This window comes from Syngnathoides biaculeatus, chromosome 11, assembly GCF_019802595.1.
Source record: "Syngnathoides biaculeatus isolate LvHL_M chromosome 11, ASM1980259v1, whole genome shotgun sequence".
Lineage (NCBI taxonomy): Eukaryota > Metazoa > Chordata > Actinopteri > Syngnathiformes > Syngnathidae > Syngnathoides > Syngnathoides biaculeatus.
This window is the reverse complement of record NC_084650.1, coordinates 15168777-15188278: the sequence shown is the minus strand read 5'-3', so window position 1 is coordinate 15188278 and position 19502 is coordinate 15168777. Positions and strand designations below refer to the sequence as shown.

General features: G+C 42.9%; 1 protein-coding gene across 8 annotated transcripts in view; it reads left to right on the top strand.

Annotated features, from left to right (window-relative positions):
* The window catches only part of rxfp1 (relaxin family peptide receptor 1), a 57165-nt gene that overhangs the window by 2662 nt on the left and 35001 nt on the right, over positions 1-19502 (top strand). For 4 of the 8 annotated variants that reach the window (XR_009797201.1, XM_061835566.1, XM_061835564.1 and 1 more), the window contains exons 3-5: positions 2099-2215; positions 2446-2506; positions 10153-10212. The exons of 1 other annotated variant lie outside the window; for it this stretch is intronic. Coding sequence is in view for 5 of the 7 variants with exons in the window: in XM_061835566.1 (XP_061691550.1) it covers positions 2198-2215; positions 2446-2506; positions 10153-10212 (139 nt within the window). In the remaining 2 variants the exon portion in view is untranslated. Of the gene's footprint in view, positions 1-2098; positions 2216-2445; positions 2507-9969; positions 10078-10152; positions 10213-16475; positions 16491-19502 lie in introns of those variants that run through there. 3 more of the 8 variants (XM_061835567.1, XM_061835568.1, XM_061835569.1) reach the window with 3 other exon arrangements.

The following is a 19502-nucleotide window of genomic DNA, read 5'->3' as shown; positions in this document are numbered from 1 at the left end:
TCGTCCAATCATTCGCTTTTGAATGTGGAGAGGAGGCCTCTTGAATCGCGAGGCGACCTCAGTAATGTTCTTTTGTCTCAAATGTGATTGCGCCGTGTTTACAGCCACCTTTGTGTGTGTCTCGCATACAAAGGCTGAAAACACCGCGACTGTGCTGTGTTAGCCCTTCAACGCTGTTTGGAATTATGTATTCGCATTAGGCTAGCAAGAGCGTCTTAAAGGCAGTTTGGTTATTTTGATTGAATGTAATTGTCTTTTGTTTTATGTTTGATTTTTTCAGGAAACTTTGAAGTAAAGTTTTTGTTTTTTTTTTTAAGACTTTCACTATTTGCCAAAATGCTGCTTAAGTGAGACAAGTTCACTGCCAACATGCAACGGTAATCTCTGTTCATGTTAACAAGTTAGATATAAAGAAATTAGGTGAATGACCGCTCATTTTTCAAAAGTCAGGTCAATCACATTTTACTTGATTTTTTTTTTTGTTATGAAACACTACTTTTACTTGATTACATTGCGGTACATTCTGCTCGCTACTTTCACCTGTTCTTAGTTGTGCAGCCAATTTTGTAGCCGAGACTTCTACCTCGTGCTTATATTAACACGAGCAACAATACAGCTATTATCGAAGGTGAACGAAAACAATAGTAGATATTAAAAAAGTCAATTGAATAAAATAAATGGCTATGTACCAGCAACACAATGAAGACTCCTTATTACAGAGAAAATGTTGCAGTGACATAACCAAAAACAAGACGTCAAAATGGAAGCCTTATCTGACTATAAACCACATCTAAGATAGGCTGCTATATATTTACATATATATATATATATATATATATATATAAACTACTTTCTCTCTCTTCAAGTTAAACTCTTTCTGTGGCTTATAACCAAGTGCGCTAATGCTAACGACGCACTAATGCTACCACCGCATCACTGCATAAACTGCAGGGTTGAAAGCGTGTGGAAAAAAGTCACGGGTTGTAGGCCGGAAATTACGGTGTGTGTGTGTGTGGTGTGTGTGTGTGTGTGTGTGTGTGTGTGTGTGTATATATATATATATTATATATATATATATATATATATATATATATATATATATATATATATATATATATATAGCTAGATAGATAGATAGAGAGAGAGATGTGTGTGGGGCGGGGGGCAATGGGTTTTCTCTGGGCACTCCGGTTTTCCTCCCACATCCCAAAAACTCTAAATTGCCCCTAGGTGTGATTGTGAGTGCGGCTGTTTATCTAGATGTGCCCTGCGATTGGCTGGCGACCTTTTCAGAGTGTACCCCGTACTCCTGCCCGTTGATAGCTGGGATAGGCTCCAGCAGTCCCCGCGACCCTTGTGAGGATAAGCGGCAAAGAAAATGGATGGATTATACTGTAATTGTTTGTTGAGTCGAGCGTCTTCAACATTGGATATCTTCACAAGATTCTAAATTACCGAGCTACTCAATTTGGGGTTTTCATGACCTGTCATTTATAATCTTCAAGGTTAAAATGAATAAACATGAATGTATGCACGGCGGCACGGTGCCTCAGTTGGTAAAGCATCGGCCTCCCAGTTCTGAGGTCCCTGGTTGAATCCTGGACCCGCCTGTGTGGAGTTTGCACGTTCTCCCCGTGCCTGCGTGGGTTTCCTCCGGGCACTGAGTTTTCCTCCCACATTCCAAAAACATGCAACAATAATGGGACACTCTAAATTGCCCGTAGGTGTAACTGTGAGTGCGACTGTTTGTCTCTATGTGCCCTGCGATTGGCCGGCGACCATTTCAGGGTGTACCCCGGCTCCTGCCCGTTGACAGCCCCGCGACACTTGTGAGGCTCTGTGGTGATTGATGGACAAACGTATGCATAATACAAATTTCACTTTTTGAATGGAATTACTGGAATTAATCAACTTTTTCTTGATATTCTAATGGTGTCTAATAATTCGAAGTGTATGCGCACGTGTTTGTGTGTGACACAGCTTCCCCAGCCCTTTTTTGTACCCCTTCTCACCTTTTGCGCTTATTGCATACTTATACGGTACTTCTTTCAAATCCTGATCCTTTTTTTTTTTTTAATCTGCACTGGATGATCCACAGATTACCAAACAGCCACAAAAGAATCTGATCCATCGTGGCCATGGCAACAGCAGACACTATTTTCCTTGATTGTACGAGTCATTACAGCATTCCAATGCGATGTTCTGTTTCTTGCAGGTAATCATTTCACTTTTTAATGAAGTATAGTAATAATGACAGTTCTGCCCGCTTGCTTTGTTAAATTGACGATTGACTTGAACATCACAGCAGGTGTCCTTGACTCACCTCATTCATATTTACATCCAAATGTACTACTCAGCGGCGCATAAATATTTGCATAAGAAGTATGCATCGGGGAATTTCAGTTTGACCGAATAAGGCAACTGAGAACAGTTTGTCATTTGCAGTGCCCAGTTGGAGGTAACTTGGGGTCGCAAACGCAGCAGTATTCAAACCGGCAACCCTTCGGTGAGTGAATGACTCCTCTCTACCGAGATAGTAGCGCAAAATGGCTCCAGGGTAGTAGTGTAGGGTTGCAAAAGGAAGTTCAAGGTCTTGAAATGCATGATTTTTAGTATGTTATTAATGAAAAAATGGTAGCCGATATGAACCCATCCGTTTTTTCACCACAAAAAGTGATTTTTGTAACTCCCGCCATGAAAATCCTCTCGAGGGATTTGTTTTCGAGAAGAAGCAGGAAGTGACGTACACGGTGGTAGCGTACTCATGCGGGCTCGTATGTTTCTATTAGTTTTACCTGCGGGAAGGTAGCTCGTTGTTCCTTTGTGTTAGCCAAAATGGCGGGTCTTTGTATTGCTGGATATTGCTCGAACGCTCGGGAGGGTGGATTCGCTCTTCATACTTTTCCAAAAGACCCGGTTCGTCATGAAAAATGGATTGCACAGGTGCCAAGGACGAGAGCTTTGTCGGTTCCAAATGACAGGTAGGTGTGTGTGTACAGCTACTAGAAAAAATAAGAGTTCTGGAGGGGGGGGACGTAATCCGTAAATCAGGGGTGCTAAATGTGTCGGTGTGCCAACCTGGCCGAAGCCGTGATCGGCGGACGCGGCACCGATGGGGTGGCTCGTCGCAGCGCCGGGCTGTAGTGGCTCATCTCCGGCGCGGAGGTGGATGGGGCGGGGAGGCGGTTTGACCGCGGCATCGTCGTCGCTCGCGGGCACCGTTGTTTATCACCGCCGCGGAGGTGTATCAGGCGGGGAGGCGGTTTGGCCGTGATCCGCATATCATCTAAATATGTCTCGAAACGATGGGGTAATATTGCCTCGGTCACTTCACTCGGTTCACACGGTTGTGAGATGTTCTCTTCTTTGAAAAGAGCTTCCGTGTAAGAAGGGGCGTCCGGAAAAATCCAAATATCTCTTGTTCGTCTCCCATAGCAGGTGGCACAGCGTGTATTCAATGGCGAATGTCTCAGTGTGACGTCACGGACAGAAGATGCAGCCAATATGGCTACCACTTGAATGTCGAATAAGACTTCCCCAACTTTGCGCATGGATGACGTGCTCGCCGCTCATATTTATTTTTTCATATAGACATTGAAGTGAATAATGTATAAGTCATTACAATATCTATTTTGGAATGTTTATAGGCATGACACTTGACCTTTAACCATTTATTTCCTGGGAAATACAGCTGAAACTGTCAGGGGCTAGCTGGGCGGAGCCGCCTCTTGCAGCAGCTCCACACCTGCGCTGTATGGACGCTAATTAGGCCAGGCATTCAAGCCTTGAGTTTTTGTCTTGCATTGGCCAGTTCGTTGGGTTTTCTGTGTGTTGAACTGCATCATCGTGCGCGAGTACGCAAGAGTTTTTGTGGTGCTTCCCTTCGTGACAGCATCCCTGTGCCATCCTGATCTTGGTTTTGTTCACGCTTCCAAGTTGTGCCTCATAGTCATCGGACCTCGTTTCATGTTTTTGGATCTTGCCTGTAGCCTCGTGTTTTTTGTACTTCCTGCTTTTTTGGACCGCTTATTAATGTGACCTTAGCCTGGAATAAAACCACCCTCAACATCATGTCCTTGCCTCGGAGTCCTGCATTTGGGTCCAGTCCCTTGCTGCGTGTCCATGACAGAAACCAACTTTCAACGGTACAGTACACAAGTTTCGGAGTCCTATGCGGTATTGAGAGGTATGTGTCAAACCTACTTCAGCGTCTCAAGGACACACAATGCAATGCTAGCATGCAGCTGAAGTTGACTAAAAAAAGTAGTTGCCGTATACTGTTCAGTCGGCGGAATGCAGAACATTTATAATTCCTATGGCAGTTACCTGACATGGATGTAAATGAGCTCAAAGCTGAAAGTCTGCAGTCAAAGCAAATCTTGTACAGTGCGTTTCAATTTGAATGCATTGTGATGATGTTGCATGTCCAATGATTAAAAGGATGAATAAAGTGGGGGGCGGGGTTGAATTTCATGCTTAATTATCATCAAGTAGATCATATAATCACTCATCTACCTCAATTGTGTGTCAAACAAGATTTCATAAGTTGAGCTTATATTTAGGAATGAGATGGGTATTTGACGAACTTTGTTGAGCCCAGCCATCTATTTTACGTTGGAAAACCCTGACACAAACAAAAAGTAAAACTGTGAAAGTTGTTTAATTGAACATAAAGCGGATATATTTGCAGGAAGCCATGACTTGTTCTGTTGTATGAACGGCAACAGGTACGCAGTGACAGTAGGTTTATTGTTCCTTTTGCCAGCCATTGAACGAGCATTTAATTGTATTTCCTGTCACTGTCTGCTGCTCGCGTGGACAGAACAACATATTTGCTGTATTTCTGACATATAGAACATCATACAAATTACTAATATAGTAATTCCCGCGCTAGCGTTAGACTCTTTCTGTGTACCGAGGCTTACAAACAGGTGCGCTAACGCTAGCGTTAAACTCATTCTGTGTACCGAGGCTTATTACCAGGTGTGCTAATGCTCGTGCCGCGCTAACGCTAGCGGTAAACTCTTTGTGTACCGAGGCTTATAACCAGGTGCGCTAACGCTAGCGTTAAACTCATTCTGTGTACCAAGGCTTATAACCAGGTGCACTAATGTTAGCGCCTTGCTAATGCTAGCGCCGCATCACCGCATAAACCGCAAGGTTGAAAGCGTGTGAAAATAGCCGCGGCTCGTAGGCCAGAAATTATTGAAATAAATCATAAATGCCGTGACGCGATACTTTCAATTTTATCCTAACAATAGAAGACATTAGTGATTTTTTTTTTTTTCCCCCTCAAACCATAAACCTGGGACCACAAACCCAAGATAGGCGCTGAACTGTGGATTTTATGATCCTAGTGGACATATCAGTCATAACAGGCTGATAGTTGCTATGATTTAAAAAAAAAAAAAAAACGTCAAGAATGTTTTTGTTTGGGAAAATACTTGAAGAATTTAAATTGTTTTTTTTTTAATGCAGTTTAAGGCCACATTGTGCAACCCGAATGTCAAGCGAATAGATTGTCCCCGTTCCTGTGGGGCAAAGAGCCTTCTGGATCTATTCCGGGAGGCTCCCGTGAATACGGCGAGATAACAAATAATACTCGCAAGCAGCAACCGCTGACTCGGACAGATTTTGTCATTTTTCTCCAGCATGCTGACGGATTAGGGAAAATAAGACTCCAGTAGTTTGCTGTCAAACTGGTTGCCGTTCGCTCTCCAAATTGCAGTGACAGACTGTGAAGCGTCTTTTTTTTTTTTTTTTTAGGGACCGCGGAATGTCTTATCTCCATCAGAGTGTAAACAAAAAATAAATAAAACAGGCGATCAGATTTAGATGTCGCTCAAAGCGTCAGCTTTGTTTCCGACGTGAGCGTAGGATAAAAGATGATTGAAAAGCTAACACGGGTACGAGGCTCCGCTCGTCTCCGACCGACTCGAACGAAACGTCGCCCCGGGCCGGCAACAAGCATCCGTGACTGTTTTGTTCTCTGCGCAATTTTTTTTTTTTTTTTTGGGGGGTGGGGGGGATCGTGCAAAATTTGTCACGCCAGAGCCATAACAGAAGATACGACATTTCGGGTGCCTTTCACACAGAACCCAATTAAGGCGGGTTATTGCCGCGACAAGATACCATTACGGAGGGATTTTCGCGCAAATTGCAGGATAAGCAAGTGTCAGAATTGGACTCCAACCATTTTTCCCTCCCTAATTCATCCATCCTTTTCCTTAACCGCTTATCCTCACAAGGGTCGTGAGGAGTGCTGGAGCCTATCCCAGCTGTCAACAGGCAGGAGGCGGGGTACACCCTCAACTGGTCGCCAGCCAATCGCAGGGGATATGGAGACAAACAGGCGCACTCACAATCACACCTAGGGTCAAATTTGGAGTGTCCAATCAATGTTGCGTGTTTTTGGGATGCGGGAGGAAGTCCACGCAGGCACGGGAAGAACTCACAAACTCCACACAGGCCGGTCCGGGAGTGAACCCGGGACCTCGGAACTGTGACGCCACCCCCTCCCTAATTCATTATGAAAATGACCTCCGTCCTGAAGGTAGTGATAATTTCACGACTATACAAAATTATTCACATCGTGCACGCGTTATTACCTGTTTTTTTTTTTTCCTGATTGGAAAAGGGATGAATTTATTAGACGTTGTTTATTTTTTTTCAAAGTGGAGGATAAAGTGGGGTGAAAAATTTAATCTTACTAGTGATCATCTCTGAGGTCTAGAAAGCCAAGTTATTTTTTTTTTACTGCTGTGTTTTTAATATTTGGTTGAAATTACTATCCGTTTTTTTTGTTGTTGTTATTTGTTTTTTTTTTTTTTTTCTCCTGACAATATTTACCAGAGCGGCACGGTGGCTCAGCTGGCAAAGTGTTGGCCTAACTGTTCGAGGTCCCGGGGTTCAATCCCGGACCCGCCCGTGTGGAGTTTGCAGGTTCTCCCCGTCCTTGAACACTAGATGTCGCCAAACCAAATTATACTTCGATCGGATCGCCAGCACGGCAAAGGTCTCTCGAAAGAATTTCGTCTTCCCACTTAGCATTTCAGCGCATTACGTACATATTCCTAACTCGGTAACCTTAAAGACCCAAATGATTTTATATCTTTGTATTTACATCTTTGTTTTTACGGTTTGCAGCGAACATCCAAACAGGATGTTGGCAACATCGCCGATTGCTCAACAGGGAGCTTGCGATACCCTCGAATTACCACACAGGATGTTTGCAAGCACTCATCTTACTTTTTTTTAAATGCAGTTTTAACTCGTTGTTTTGATATTCTTTTCCATTTATTTTTGAATTCTTCTTTTTTGATTGGGCACGAGTAAAACGACTATAATATAGTAATTACACGGTAATACGTGGTCACCTAAGAAGGATGAGTTGGTTTTACAATTAATCCTTAACCGTAAAATTCCTTATTATTAAATTAGGCTTTGAGTTTCAAATATTCTTACTTCATTTTTATTGCTTTTTATTACTTTTATTTACTCATCCTACTTTCCATTAGTATCACCATAATAATCGTTATTTTCTTTTATATTGATTTATGTTCAATTAGCATCAATTTTGCCTTAACATTGCAATTGTACCCCAGCGTTGTACCCATCTGAACAATTTTTTTCATTTTGTTAAATACTTAAATTCCCGTTTTCATCTATCGTCGTAATTCTTATAATGAGTTTGTCTCATCTTTTACCATTCTACAGTCAACGACATTAATAACATCCAGCCGTAAAATTCCATTTTAAAAAGTAACTCGTTGATAAACTCCGGCTTAATATAAAAACAAATCCGAACGATCCTCACAAGGATTGTTAAATTTACGAGGTCAATGACAAGTGCAATCGATTCAGAAGAGATGAAGCTGCCGTAAAAGACAAGCGATCACTTTTTCACCCTTTTACGCTGTAGGGTTGCTCAATAAGGGTTGCTCAGTGAGGGCAGACCCGATCGACTTTGCAAAACTAAAGGCAGTCAGTTCGCCTCGACGGGTTCATCCCGACGCCGACTTTAGGATGCTCTCGCCCCCCTGCACGTACGGCGTTAGAGTCGGCCGGGGTGAAGGGTCAGTTCGACCCTTTAAATGGAGAGTCGGTTTGGACAATTCTCCCGATTAGTCCTGCGGAATCTGACAGGCACTCCGGCACGGGCCTCGTGAGGATAAGCGGCAAAAAAAAAGGGATGGATGAATATTTAATAGAATGCGAAGGGTTTTATTTTTTTTTCATCTTCAGTTACAAACCTTTTTTCTCCCTGACATTGTCTATGTGAGGGAGGCATCCATATTTTCAGACGTACTCGTTTTATTCTAAAACACCCGCGTTCGGAAATAATTGCAGTAAGGACCTGTTTTTATTGTTTAAAGGGGAATTCCGGTGGTTTGGATTAACAATGTATCCAATAGGTCATGTCATATGTACTATATCTTGAAAATTTGATTTTAATCCTCTCTCATTTAATGGTGTTTTGAGAAGATTTTTATCAGCAATTAGAAATTCTCATGGGCGCCGTCATTTTGGCGAGTCACACGCGGATGTGACGTAATAGGCGCGCAAACAAAGGCTCGATTAAGTCCCGTCCTAACCCTAACCCTAACCCGCAATTATGGCCAGCGCTGATTTCTCGCATTTATCGTCATCCGGTGAAGAAATAGGAGTATCGGTTGATCGGGAAGATGGAGGAATATGTCCATAAATATTTTAACCTGTGGTTGTAAATAATGTAGAACAGGGGTCACCAACGCGGTGTGGGCGAGGACCATATAAGGCACCCGCGAGGTATGTTCTAAAAATACCATAGGCCACAAATTGTTACTATTATCTGTGCTTTAAAATCTGAATCTGACTTGCTTACGCAAATTAAAATTTTAATATACCTGTAATCTCATTGACTACAATAAATTGAAACAAAAATGTTTTATGTACGCGTAACGAACTGAGTCTGAAATTTGGCGCAAACGGGTCACGCCCTGATGTGGAATTTTCGGATGGTTCTTGGATCGCCGCCGGAGCGCACTCATCAGAATCCATGTCATTCCCATCCAAAGAGCCATCCGAATATTCAGCATTATTTACAGTCACAGGTTCAAATCCATATGAACGTATTCCTCCGTCTTCCCGATCAACCGATACTGCTATTTCTTCATCATATGAGGATAAATCCCAGGAATCAGCGCTGGCCATCATTGCGTCCCATCGTAATCGAGCCTTTGTTTGCACGCCTGTTACGTCACATCCGCGCACGTAGGTCATGTGACTCTCCAAAATGGCGGCGCCCATGAAAATTCGTTATTGCCGATTAAAAAATATTCTCAAAACATCGTTAAATGAGAGAGGATTAACATCACATTTTCAAAATAGAGTACAAATGATATGACCTATTGGATGCATTGATAATCCAAATCACCGGAGTTCCCCTTTTAATTTGGGGGGGGGGTTATCGGTGTAATCTAATGTAATGCTCATGAAAGTGAAACAATTACACTTATTACCAGTTGCTTTTTTTCTGACTGGAGGAAAAGGGGAGGCATTTATTTTAGTTTTCAGACTTCCTAGTTTTTGCTGCCCCCCCCCCCAAACTGTTTGTGGAAACCTCCATTTTTTTTTTTTTTTTTTTTTTTTACAATTTTTTTCCCCGATGGAGAAGGTACTCAGCAGCTAACTCTCATGGGTGATTAAGACTGTAGGGTTTTTCTGAACTAAATGAATTCCACTTCTGATGGGGGGGGGGGGGGGGCATGTTTGATTGATTCGAGGCATCTCTTTTTGCAGATCTGCCAGTTAAGCATCAAATTTATTTTTGCATGAATTTGGCACACGAACACAGCGTGCAGTGAGAACATCTGCAGCGTTGAGAGGCTTTTATGCACCCCCCCCATTACCTCCAATAATCCAACCCCCCCTCCCACTCCCGCCCCACCCTCTTCACGCCTCCTCCCGTGCGTCACGGCTCCACTTCAGCCTCTCACTGGCGCAAAGTGCCGCCAGATCCACTGGTCCAGTAGGTCGCTGCGCCACCCGGCCGTGCCGCTTCCAACCTCAGTGGTGCTGACCTGCTCGCTCCAATTTGTAATAATTTTTTATTTATTTTGTTGACAGTGCCTACGATGATGATGATGATGATGATTATCTTTTTTCCCGCAGGATACCCACAGGCGGCAATGCAAGTTTACTCGCTCCTCGTGGTTGCGTGCGCCGCGTTTGGTAAGTGCAACTTTTTTGATTTGATGCGAGTTTTGGCGTCGCTCACGTCGCAAGTGTCATATTTTAAGACCTCTGTCGCTTTTGAAGAAGCAGCAAAAAAAAAATAGAAACTCACAAAGTTGTTGTTCATGTATTCATTTGTGGATCGACCCATTAAAAGAGTACAAGGTGACATGCGGCACTGTATTGGATTTAATTTTAATACACTGCCATCACAAAATTACCAGTACTAAAGACCTTAATTGGTTTTTAAAAAATACTAATGCTACTTAAACCTTGCTATTAATTTTGAGACTATAAGTATGTTTGATTGCGATTAATTTTTGAGAATGTACGTATGCTGATTGCTTCAATACGTTTGATTATTTGGAGGGACCACGTGAGACTTAACTGAATAGATTCCCTTCATTAAAATGGATTTATTGTTATTCTCTGTCAGTTAAAGTGTCTTTTCATTCCTCTAACGACCACCTATTGATTATGAAACGTGTACTCTTATTTCAATATCTCTCCACTACCAATTAATTTCTGCATGAATGATTGATGCGACCCTATTGAGTCTCAATTCAGGGCAACCACCCCCGCTGAGATAAACTAGATAGGACGTGGATCCCTAGCTACCGTACAGTTTTGGTATTTTTTTTTTTAAAACATTCATTTACTGCACAAAATGCCTTTTCACGCCTCGCTTCCCACTTCACGCAGTTAGCAACAAATGAGACAGCTGAGGCTTTTGAAAAGGCTGCAGTTCAGACAGTAAACGACATCAGGTTGAAGACTGACTCGGAAAAGGTGCGGTTCTCGTCTCGTCGGATGTCATTGTGGTGTTGGACACGTGGCTAGGAATGCTGGAAATGGAACAGCCGTTAAATGGTTCCGGTCTTTGTATTTTGTAACCATTGGAAGTTTCCAATCTCCTCAAATGGCAATGACATATGAGGTCCCTCAAGGGTCACCCTTTGGACCCCTTCCTTTCAGCCTTTACCTGGTGCCTTTCATAGCTGTGCAAATGACACACGCTTGCAGTGTATTTCAAGTTGCATCACGTAGAGTCCAACACAAATACGGTGGAGCAGCATTTGTCTGTTATCCACCCATCCATTTTCTTCGCCGCTTATCCTCATGAGGGTCACGGGGAGTGCTGGAGCGTATCGCAGCTGTCAACAAGCAGGAGGCGGGATACGCCCTGAACTGGTCGCCAGCCAATCGCAGGGCACATCGAGACAAACAGCCGCACTCACAATCACACCTAGGGGCAATTTAGAGTCCAATTAATGTTGCATCTTTTTGGCGTGTGCGAGGAAACCGGAGTGCCCGGAGGAAATCCGTGCAGGCACGGGGAGAACATGCAAACTCCACACAGGCGGGTAAGGGATTGAACCCGGGACCTCAGAACTGTGAGGCCAACGCTTTGTAGCTGCGCCACCGTGCCACCCATTTGTCTGTGATGCTGAACACAAACAGAATATGTTGCCAACAGAAGTGAAGTCAGTCCTAAGTGTCAATGTTCGTAAGTCCTGGTTACAAACAATTTTTTTACAGTTATGATTGAGGATTTGAAAACCTCTCTTTGAGTAACTTTAGTAACTTGTCTTTTAGTTTTCTGTACTGAGTTGCTGTACTGTCGTTTTGTTCTTTGGTTTTAAACGCTTAATCTGTAACTTTTTGTGCTGCAGCTAAATGAATAAAAGTAGTGCTTTGTCAGTGTCTTAGTGTCAAGGAACTATGTACATATGCAATTGAGGAGATTCATTTTGCCAAAAGTAGGGCTTCGGACTCTGTGTGCCATAGGACGATTCTAACGTGAGTTAAAGAGCTTCATTTTCATTCAGGTTGTGCTTTGCCACCAAGACACCATCTTGAGATCTTGGTGCCAAGGACCGATGTGGAAGTGACTTGAGGAGCTTCATTTATACTAAAATTATGTTCTACCCCCATCGTGTGGCATCTTGGTGCCAGGGAGGGAACTATGTTGAAATGATCTAAAAAGCTTCATTTGGACAAAGATTGTGCTTTACCGCCATTTCTTAGTATCTTGGTGCCAAGGAACTATGTTGAAGTGAATTGGATGAGTTTTATTGAAGAAAAAGTCCAGTATTGTAATGTCTTGAGACTTGAGTTGTGAACTGATGATGGACGAAATTTTTGCTCATATCGCAGGACAAAAAATGGGTACGCCCCGGCTCGTATCTTGATAAAACCCGTTAGTCAAGGTGCTCTTATTTGAAGGCACCTCTGACGCGCTTTGATTACTTTTTGGGATCTCTCTCAAATCCTTCATCTTCATCCTCAATTAAGTCACAATTACATCACTTACCGAAATCTGCCGGCGAACGCCTTTGCTGCACTTTTACGAGAGGACGGCACGTCACTATCCGTCCAATCAATAATTTTTCACCTACCTTTCATCCCTACAAAGACACTTTCATCTCAAATCAATGTAAGGGAGAAAAAAAGACGGCATATATAACCTGTAAAAGAAAAAAAAAAAAAAGGCAATTTTTCTTTGACCTGAGGGTACCGCAGATACAATGCAAACAGCGTGTGTGTGTGTGTGGGGGGGGGGGGGGGAGGACTTTATCCTTGCTTTAGTGCAGTTTGTCTGCTTCGGTTAAAACTGGTTTATGTATTAAAAAAAATTGTTTAATTGACTGAACATGATGATGAATTTGTCTGTGAGTATCAGCAGTGGGAAAAAAAGAATTTGTGTTATCTTCCGACAATCCTCTTTGAACTTTCAGGTTTATGTTTTACAGTGGGCGGCACGGTGACTCAGTTGGTAAAGCGTTGGCCTCACAGTTCTGAGGTCCCGGGTTCAATCCCGGACCCGCCTGTGTGGAGCTTGCATGTTCTGCCCCGTGCCTGCGTGGGTTTTCTCTGGGCACTCCGGTTTCCTCTCACATCCCAAAATCATCCAACATCAATTGGACACTAAATTGCCCCGAGGTGTGATTGTGAGCGCGGGTGTTTGTTTCGATGTGCCCTGCGATTGGCTGGCGACCAGTTCAGGGTGTACCTCGTCTCCTGCCCGTTGACAGCTGGGATAGGATCCAGGACTCCCCGTGACCCTCGTGAGGACAAGTGGCAAAGTGGATGGATGGATGTTTTATAGTGAAAAGAGGCGGTGAAAAAAAAGTGTAGCAGTTGTGAATTTACCTGTTGATGATTTCATCAGGGCGGCACGGTGCCTCAGCTGGAAAAGCGTCGGCCTCACAGTTCTGAGGACCCGGGTTCGATCCCAGCCCCACCTGTGTGGCATTTGCATTGTCTCGATGTGCCTTGCGATTGGCTGGCGACCAGTTCAGGGTGTACCCCGCCTCCTGTCCGTTGACAGCCGGGATAGGCTCCAGCACTCCCCGCGACCCTTGTGAGGATAAGCGGCAAAGAAAATGGATGGATGATTTCATCAGTTGGTTGAAGGGTGAGAAAAGTGCGATTTTTTTTCACTATTTGTGCTTTCAGGAAGCGTTTTGACTCATTACAAAAAAAATACAGAGAGTCATGAAATAATGAGAACTGTTTTGGACTCTCTTGATAGAGGGGGGGAGCAAAATAATAATTGGGAGATGTTTAGTTTGTGGTGTTTAGTGCACTTTATGATTTTACGAGCTGCTGTAAACAGCTTGTTTTCGGACTTTCTCTTTGAGATTCCAGACTGAAATGGGACACTTTCAAACTGTGAAATGAAGAAAGAAAATGGTGAGAGTTGTTTTTTTTTTTATATGTAGAGTACTGTATATAAATAGTAGTTGTTGATGGGCTTGTCAGTGGACATAATGCAAAATGTTAATATAATGTTTCTTCTCTGCGCAATTTTCAACCAGTCTTCTCCAAGTCTTCACGCATTATTTGGACAATGGCGACATACAATAAATGTTTTACTTTTTCTTTGCGGAGCGCAAACTCTCCTGATTTTGAATGACAGCCGCTATAAACATTTCCTTGATTATTTTTTGGTTGTTAATTTAATGTTGAATGGGTTCTTTTTTTATTCTTTGTCGAGCACAAACCCAATTGCCTTTTGAGTGACTCATCATGCCAAGCTAGTTCTCGATATCGTGTACCCCTGTTTTGTCATCCATCCATTTTCTTAGCTGCTTATCCTCACGAGGGTCGCGGGGAGTGCTGCAGCCTAATCAAGCTGTCAACGGGCAGGAGGCAGGGTACACGCTGAACTGGTTGCCAGCCAATCTCGGGGCACATGGAGACAAACAGCCGCACTCGCAATCACACCTAGGGACAATTTAGAGTGTCCAATTAATGTTGCATGTTTTTGGGATGTGAGAAAACAGGCAAAGGGAGAACATGCAAACGCCACAGAGGCGGGTGCGGGATCAAACCCGGAACCTCAAAACTGTGAGGCCAACCCTTTCCATCTGCTCCACTGTGCCGCCCCTTTTGTCATAAACATGAATAATTCAGCACGGATGTAATTTGTCTGGGAAAATGAACAATGTGGTACAAAAGAGGCGGTGGCAGCATGAAATGGACTTGTCACTCAAGTTGTCATCTTAGAACAAGGACAGTGTAATATTGTTGCCGCTTTGCGTGTGTTTTAAGTCAGCATTGTGAGGATAAGTGGCATGGAAGATGGACTTGGACACGGACACTTAGCAACAGCGAAGTCATTGGCTTAGGAAGGCGACCCGAGTTCGTTTCACGTTCAGTCAATATTTAGTCCAATTACCACAATGATTCACTTGTTTTCGGGTTGCGTGCTTTTCCACGTGTCAATAAAAAAAAAAAGTGTGTTTGGAATAATAAGAGGTGGGGGGAGGGAGGGGGTCAGCAAGTCTAGCAGAAAAGATTTTAGCTTTGCATATTTTTTGGTCTTATTTTGTATGAATGTGCAGGATACCAGTTTTAAGAAAAAAGCCAAAGCAAATGAGCTTTAATTTTTGAATTATATTTATTATTGTATTATTTACTGATTGGTTTTCGTGGGGAAATGTATCAGATACACGTAAATGGAGAAATGTATTTTTATATTTAAGAAGAACCTGACGAGACAAAAGAAACTGGATTGAATAAGGGAGCTAACAATAAGGAGAAAAGTTAACATTTTTCTTCCTTTTGCTGGCGGTGTGCTTTTCTTTTTATATTGTCATTTATTATATTTTAATATTTTTTCCTATTGTTTAATTTATTTTTATAAATTGAAAATGTTTACAATTAATAATGAAAACACTTGGTTGTTTGAAAAAAACGTTAGATTTAAAGTTCTAATGGTGGCCCTTTTTTTGTGTAAAAGTTTTTTGTCGAAATATATCGAGCAGAGGCAGCACGGTGGGGCAGCTGGTAAAGTGTTGGCCTCACAGTTCTGAGGAACCGGGTTCGATCCCGGACCCACCTGTGTAGAATTTGCATGTTCTCCCCGTGCCTGCGTGGGTTTTCTCTGGGGATTCTGGTTTCTTCCCGCATCCCAAAGATATGCAACATTAATTGGACACTCTAAATTGCCCCTAGGTGAGATTGTGAGTGTGGCTGTTTGTCTCCATGTGCCCTGCGATTGGCTGGCAACCAATTCAGAGTGTACCCCGCCTCCTGCCCGTTGACAGCTGGGATAGGCTATAATATTTAGTCATGGCACAGTTATTGCTAAAAAGAACTAAAAAAAAATAAAGTGTCTATTGCCCGTGTCTGGGCATTGGTGAGATTTATTATTAAGGTGAGAAGTAACAAAAACCAAAAACAACAAAAAATGTGCAGATGCATCGATTTTTCTTTACGGTGCTGAGGTCGTCTTTATATTCAGTAGTGTCGAGTTCAAGATTTTTGAGTCCGTTTTGTCCAGCTTTTGTGGAGCTCTTGTATTTGTCGTGAGAGCTGGCCAATGTCCTCCAGGGAGAGCGCGGAGCAGTCAGTGAGCTTCCGGCCGCCGTTGATCGCTCTTTGTCAAGCTCTCCTGTGTGGTGTCGCGCCGCCGTCTCGCTGTTAAGAATGATAAAAGATGGCCTTTGCGGCTCAGAGACGTCATTGATTGATACGCGCAAGAACCGCGGCACTCCGAGGGGCTGAAAGCTGCAGCGGCGGCGTTTGGTTCAAATTGACTCGAATGTTTGTGAGTCGGACGGCACGTTACATTTATTTATGCATTTAGCATGTCTGGCGCAAGGTAACTCCAAATAAAGACGTTTTAAAAAAAAAAAAGAGAGTAGGGCAAAATAAAACACAGCTGACTAAAATTATCCATCCATTCATTTTCTTTGCCACTCATCCTCACGAGGGTCGCGGGGAGCGCCGCAGCCTATCCCAGGTGTCAACAGGCAGGAGGCGGGGTAAAGACCCACACTCACAATCACACCTTGGGGCAATTTAAAGTGTCCCATTAATGTTGCATGTTTTGGGGATGTGGGAGGGAACAGGAGTGCCTGGAGAAAACCCACGCAGGGACGGGAAGAACATGCAAACGCCACACAGGCGGGGCCGGGATCGAACCCGGGTCCTCAGAACTGTGAGGCCGATGCGTTACCAGCTGCGCCACCGTGCTGCCCTGACTAAAATTAGTATTTCAAAAAAAAATACAGTGCAAGAGAGATCATTTAAAAAGGCTCAAATGCTCTATCACACCGGTGTCAAACTCAAGGCTCGGGGGCCAGATCCGCCCCACTACATGATTTGATGTGGCCCGCGAAATCATGTACGTCTACTTTTATGATTCATGTTAAAATCTGTCCAAAAATTTCAAATTGGTCATATCATAAATGATAACATGGAGATATTGCGAGCATTTTTGACTTACCGAACATCAACAGGACTTGAAAAACACATTAACCTTGATTTCTGATTCCAAAACTAGTTCTCAAATTTCATGTGTAGATATGATGAGGCGATTAAATGTTTTTATGGTTTCCGTCATCACGGCCCTCTGAGGGAAACCGTAACTATAATGTGGCCCACGATAAAAATTAGTCATTATACAGTCTATAATGTGCTCAATTCTATACAGCGTGAGAAAAAGACTGAAAAATATTTGACACGTGGGGCTGACATCCCATCTGTTTTGCAATCATGGAAGCATTCAATGTAGTCTTTTGTTAGAAGTAGCGGCAACGTTCAAATATTTAGCAAGGCCACCTTACTGAAGTGATGATTTGCTTCAGATCGGCCAAACAGACTTCACAATTATTTAGAAAAAGTCGGATAGTATCGAATAAAGACAGCCGGTTGTCAGCTATCAAATTCCGTCGCATCATTTTGTTGATTTGTGTTGATATGCGACCTGATGGATTGTTTTTTTTTTTTTTCCCCTCTCACTAATATAGCACATAAATGAAAAGCATGTTGTGAGGAGTTCTGGAATTATTTACTTAGCTTGTAAACTTGTCAACAACAGCATACAGAATGTTAGTTTTGTTGAGACTCTTCTTAATAATTTCAGAAAAATGTTCCTGTCCGTTGCCCGGGTAACTCTTTCTTAAAATTACAAAGATTTTTGTCTATGGCTTGTCAATTTGGAGTTGAGTTTGCCTCCACGCACATTCTGCATTTCGTTTTCAAGGCCTTTACCGTCCTCGTCCTCTTCCACACGTTCACCTCGAGGTTGTCTTCGTTGCGACAGAAGCAAAAGCATCCTTTTGCCGTTTGAGATTTTCCGTTAAAATGCCAACATCTTTACAGATTTCAAGGTCTCGGATGTGACCTCGAGTGTGGGTTGGACGCTCGACAGCATACGTTGAGGGGGTTCAAATGCCGTCCGATGGAACAAAGAGTCCTTTTGTATTTTTCATTTTCCTCACATTTTTTTTTTTTTTTTTTTTGTCAACCGGAAAATGAAAGTCTCCTGTTAAGACAACATAGACTTTTAGTTTGTACAAATAACTGACAGCAGCGCTCAAAAGTGCTTCATAAATTTCACTCTCCACTCTCAAGTTAGGCCTTGTGAAAAAAATAGATAAACAAGTAAATAAATACGGTGCCGCGGTGGCCACACACACAGACACGCGTACAAAATTAAACGTTTATAAAAACGAGCATTCCGTCGACGGCCTTGAGTAAATTAAACGAATAGCTGAGCTTTAGATGGATTGACGCAGCACATGCACTTTTTTTTTCTTTTAAATATGTATTTCTGCTTGCTTGTGCATTTTTGGGTCCCATCCCCCAAACGCCAACCGGGCCTTTTTATTTCATGCAGCATTCTGCACCTGCAATCTAAAAACGCGGTGTTGGTAGTGTGGATGTATTCTTGCATATTGCAGTAAAGGCGCCAAATGCTTGGCTACATTTGAAAAGCCGTCAGCTCTTTCAACACTTTCCGTCGTGCTTTGAAAAAAAAAAATTGACATCCATGTTCGCCAGCTGTGGACCTATCTCGAATTTCCCTTTCACAGCTAAGATTGTTGAGTTATTTTTAATTAACTCAGGAATTACTTAAATTTCAATTGACTTTTTATTAAAAAATTCAATGAGGTTTCCAAACTCACCATACAACAGAGTGCGAAATGATATAAGGTTGAATATTGACTCGGGAAAGGTGTCGATTTTGGTCCTGTTGGATCTCATAGAGTACCGCTGAACAGGTTGGAAACCTGGGTAGGACTAAATGGAATGGTGGTTCAGGTCCTACTTGGAGGAAAGGTGCTACTTTGTAACCATTGGAAGTGCTTAATCTAAAAAAAAAAAAAAATGTCGATGACCTATGGGGTCCCTCAAGGGTCTGTTCTTGGACCCCTCTTGTTTAGCCTGTATATCAGGAGGTCACCAATGCGTTGCCCGCGAGCGCATGTTTCCCCATGAGGACCACTTAAGCCGCCCGTGGGACATGTTCTAAAAATATCAGCGGTTACAAATCGCTACGATTATTATTGTTATTTGTGGTTTAACTTTTGGAATTTTTTAAACAATGTCATATAAAGTATTTACATATGAGTTAGTATCTCACTGGGGCCTCCACGACCCAAGAGGGGTTGCGTCAGGAAGGGCATCCGGTGTAAAAACTGTGCCAAACATAAGCGTTCATCTGAGCCGTTACGCTGTGGCGACCCCTAACGGGACAAGCCGAAAGAAACTTTTTTTTTAAGGAGTCTTATTTTGGAAGCTTGCCCCTAACAGGTTCGTATGATCGCTGCTCACGAAGTAGCCCTCAGCCTCGAAAAGGTTGGTGACCCCTGCTGTATAGGCAACACTTGGGTCAAATTCTTCAGAACTTTAATTTTGACTATCACAGCTACGCAGATGACCTTTATATTTAGCAGTGTCTCCAGATGACGGTTCAATTGCGGTGTTGTGTTACTGTCTAAAGCCAAAATTTTCTTCAACTCAACCTCACTGCCATTGTAGACCTCTTA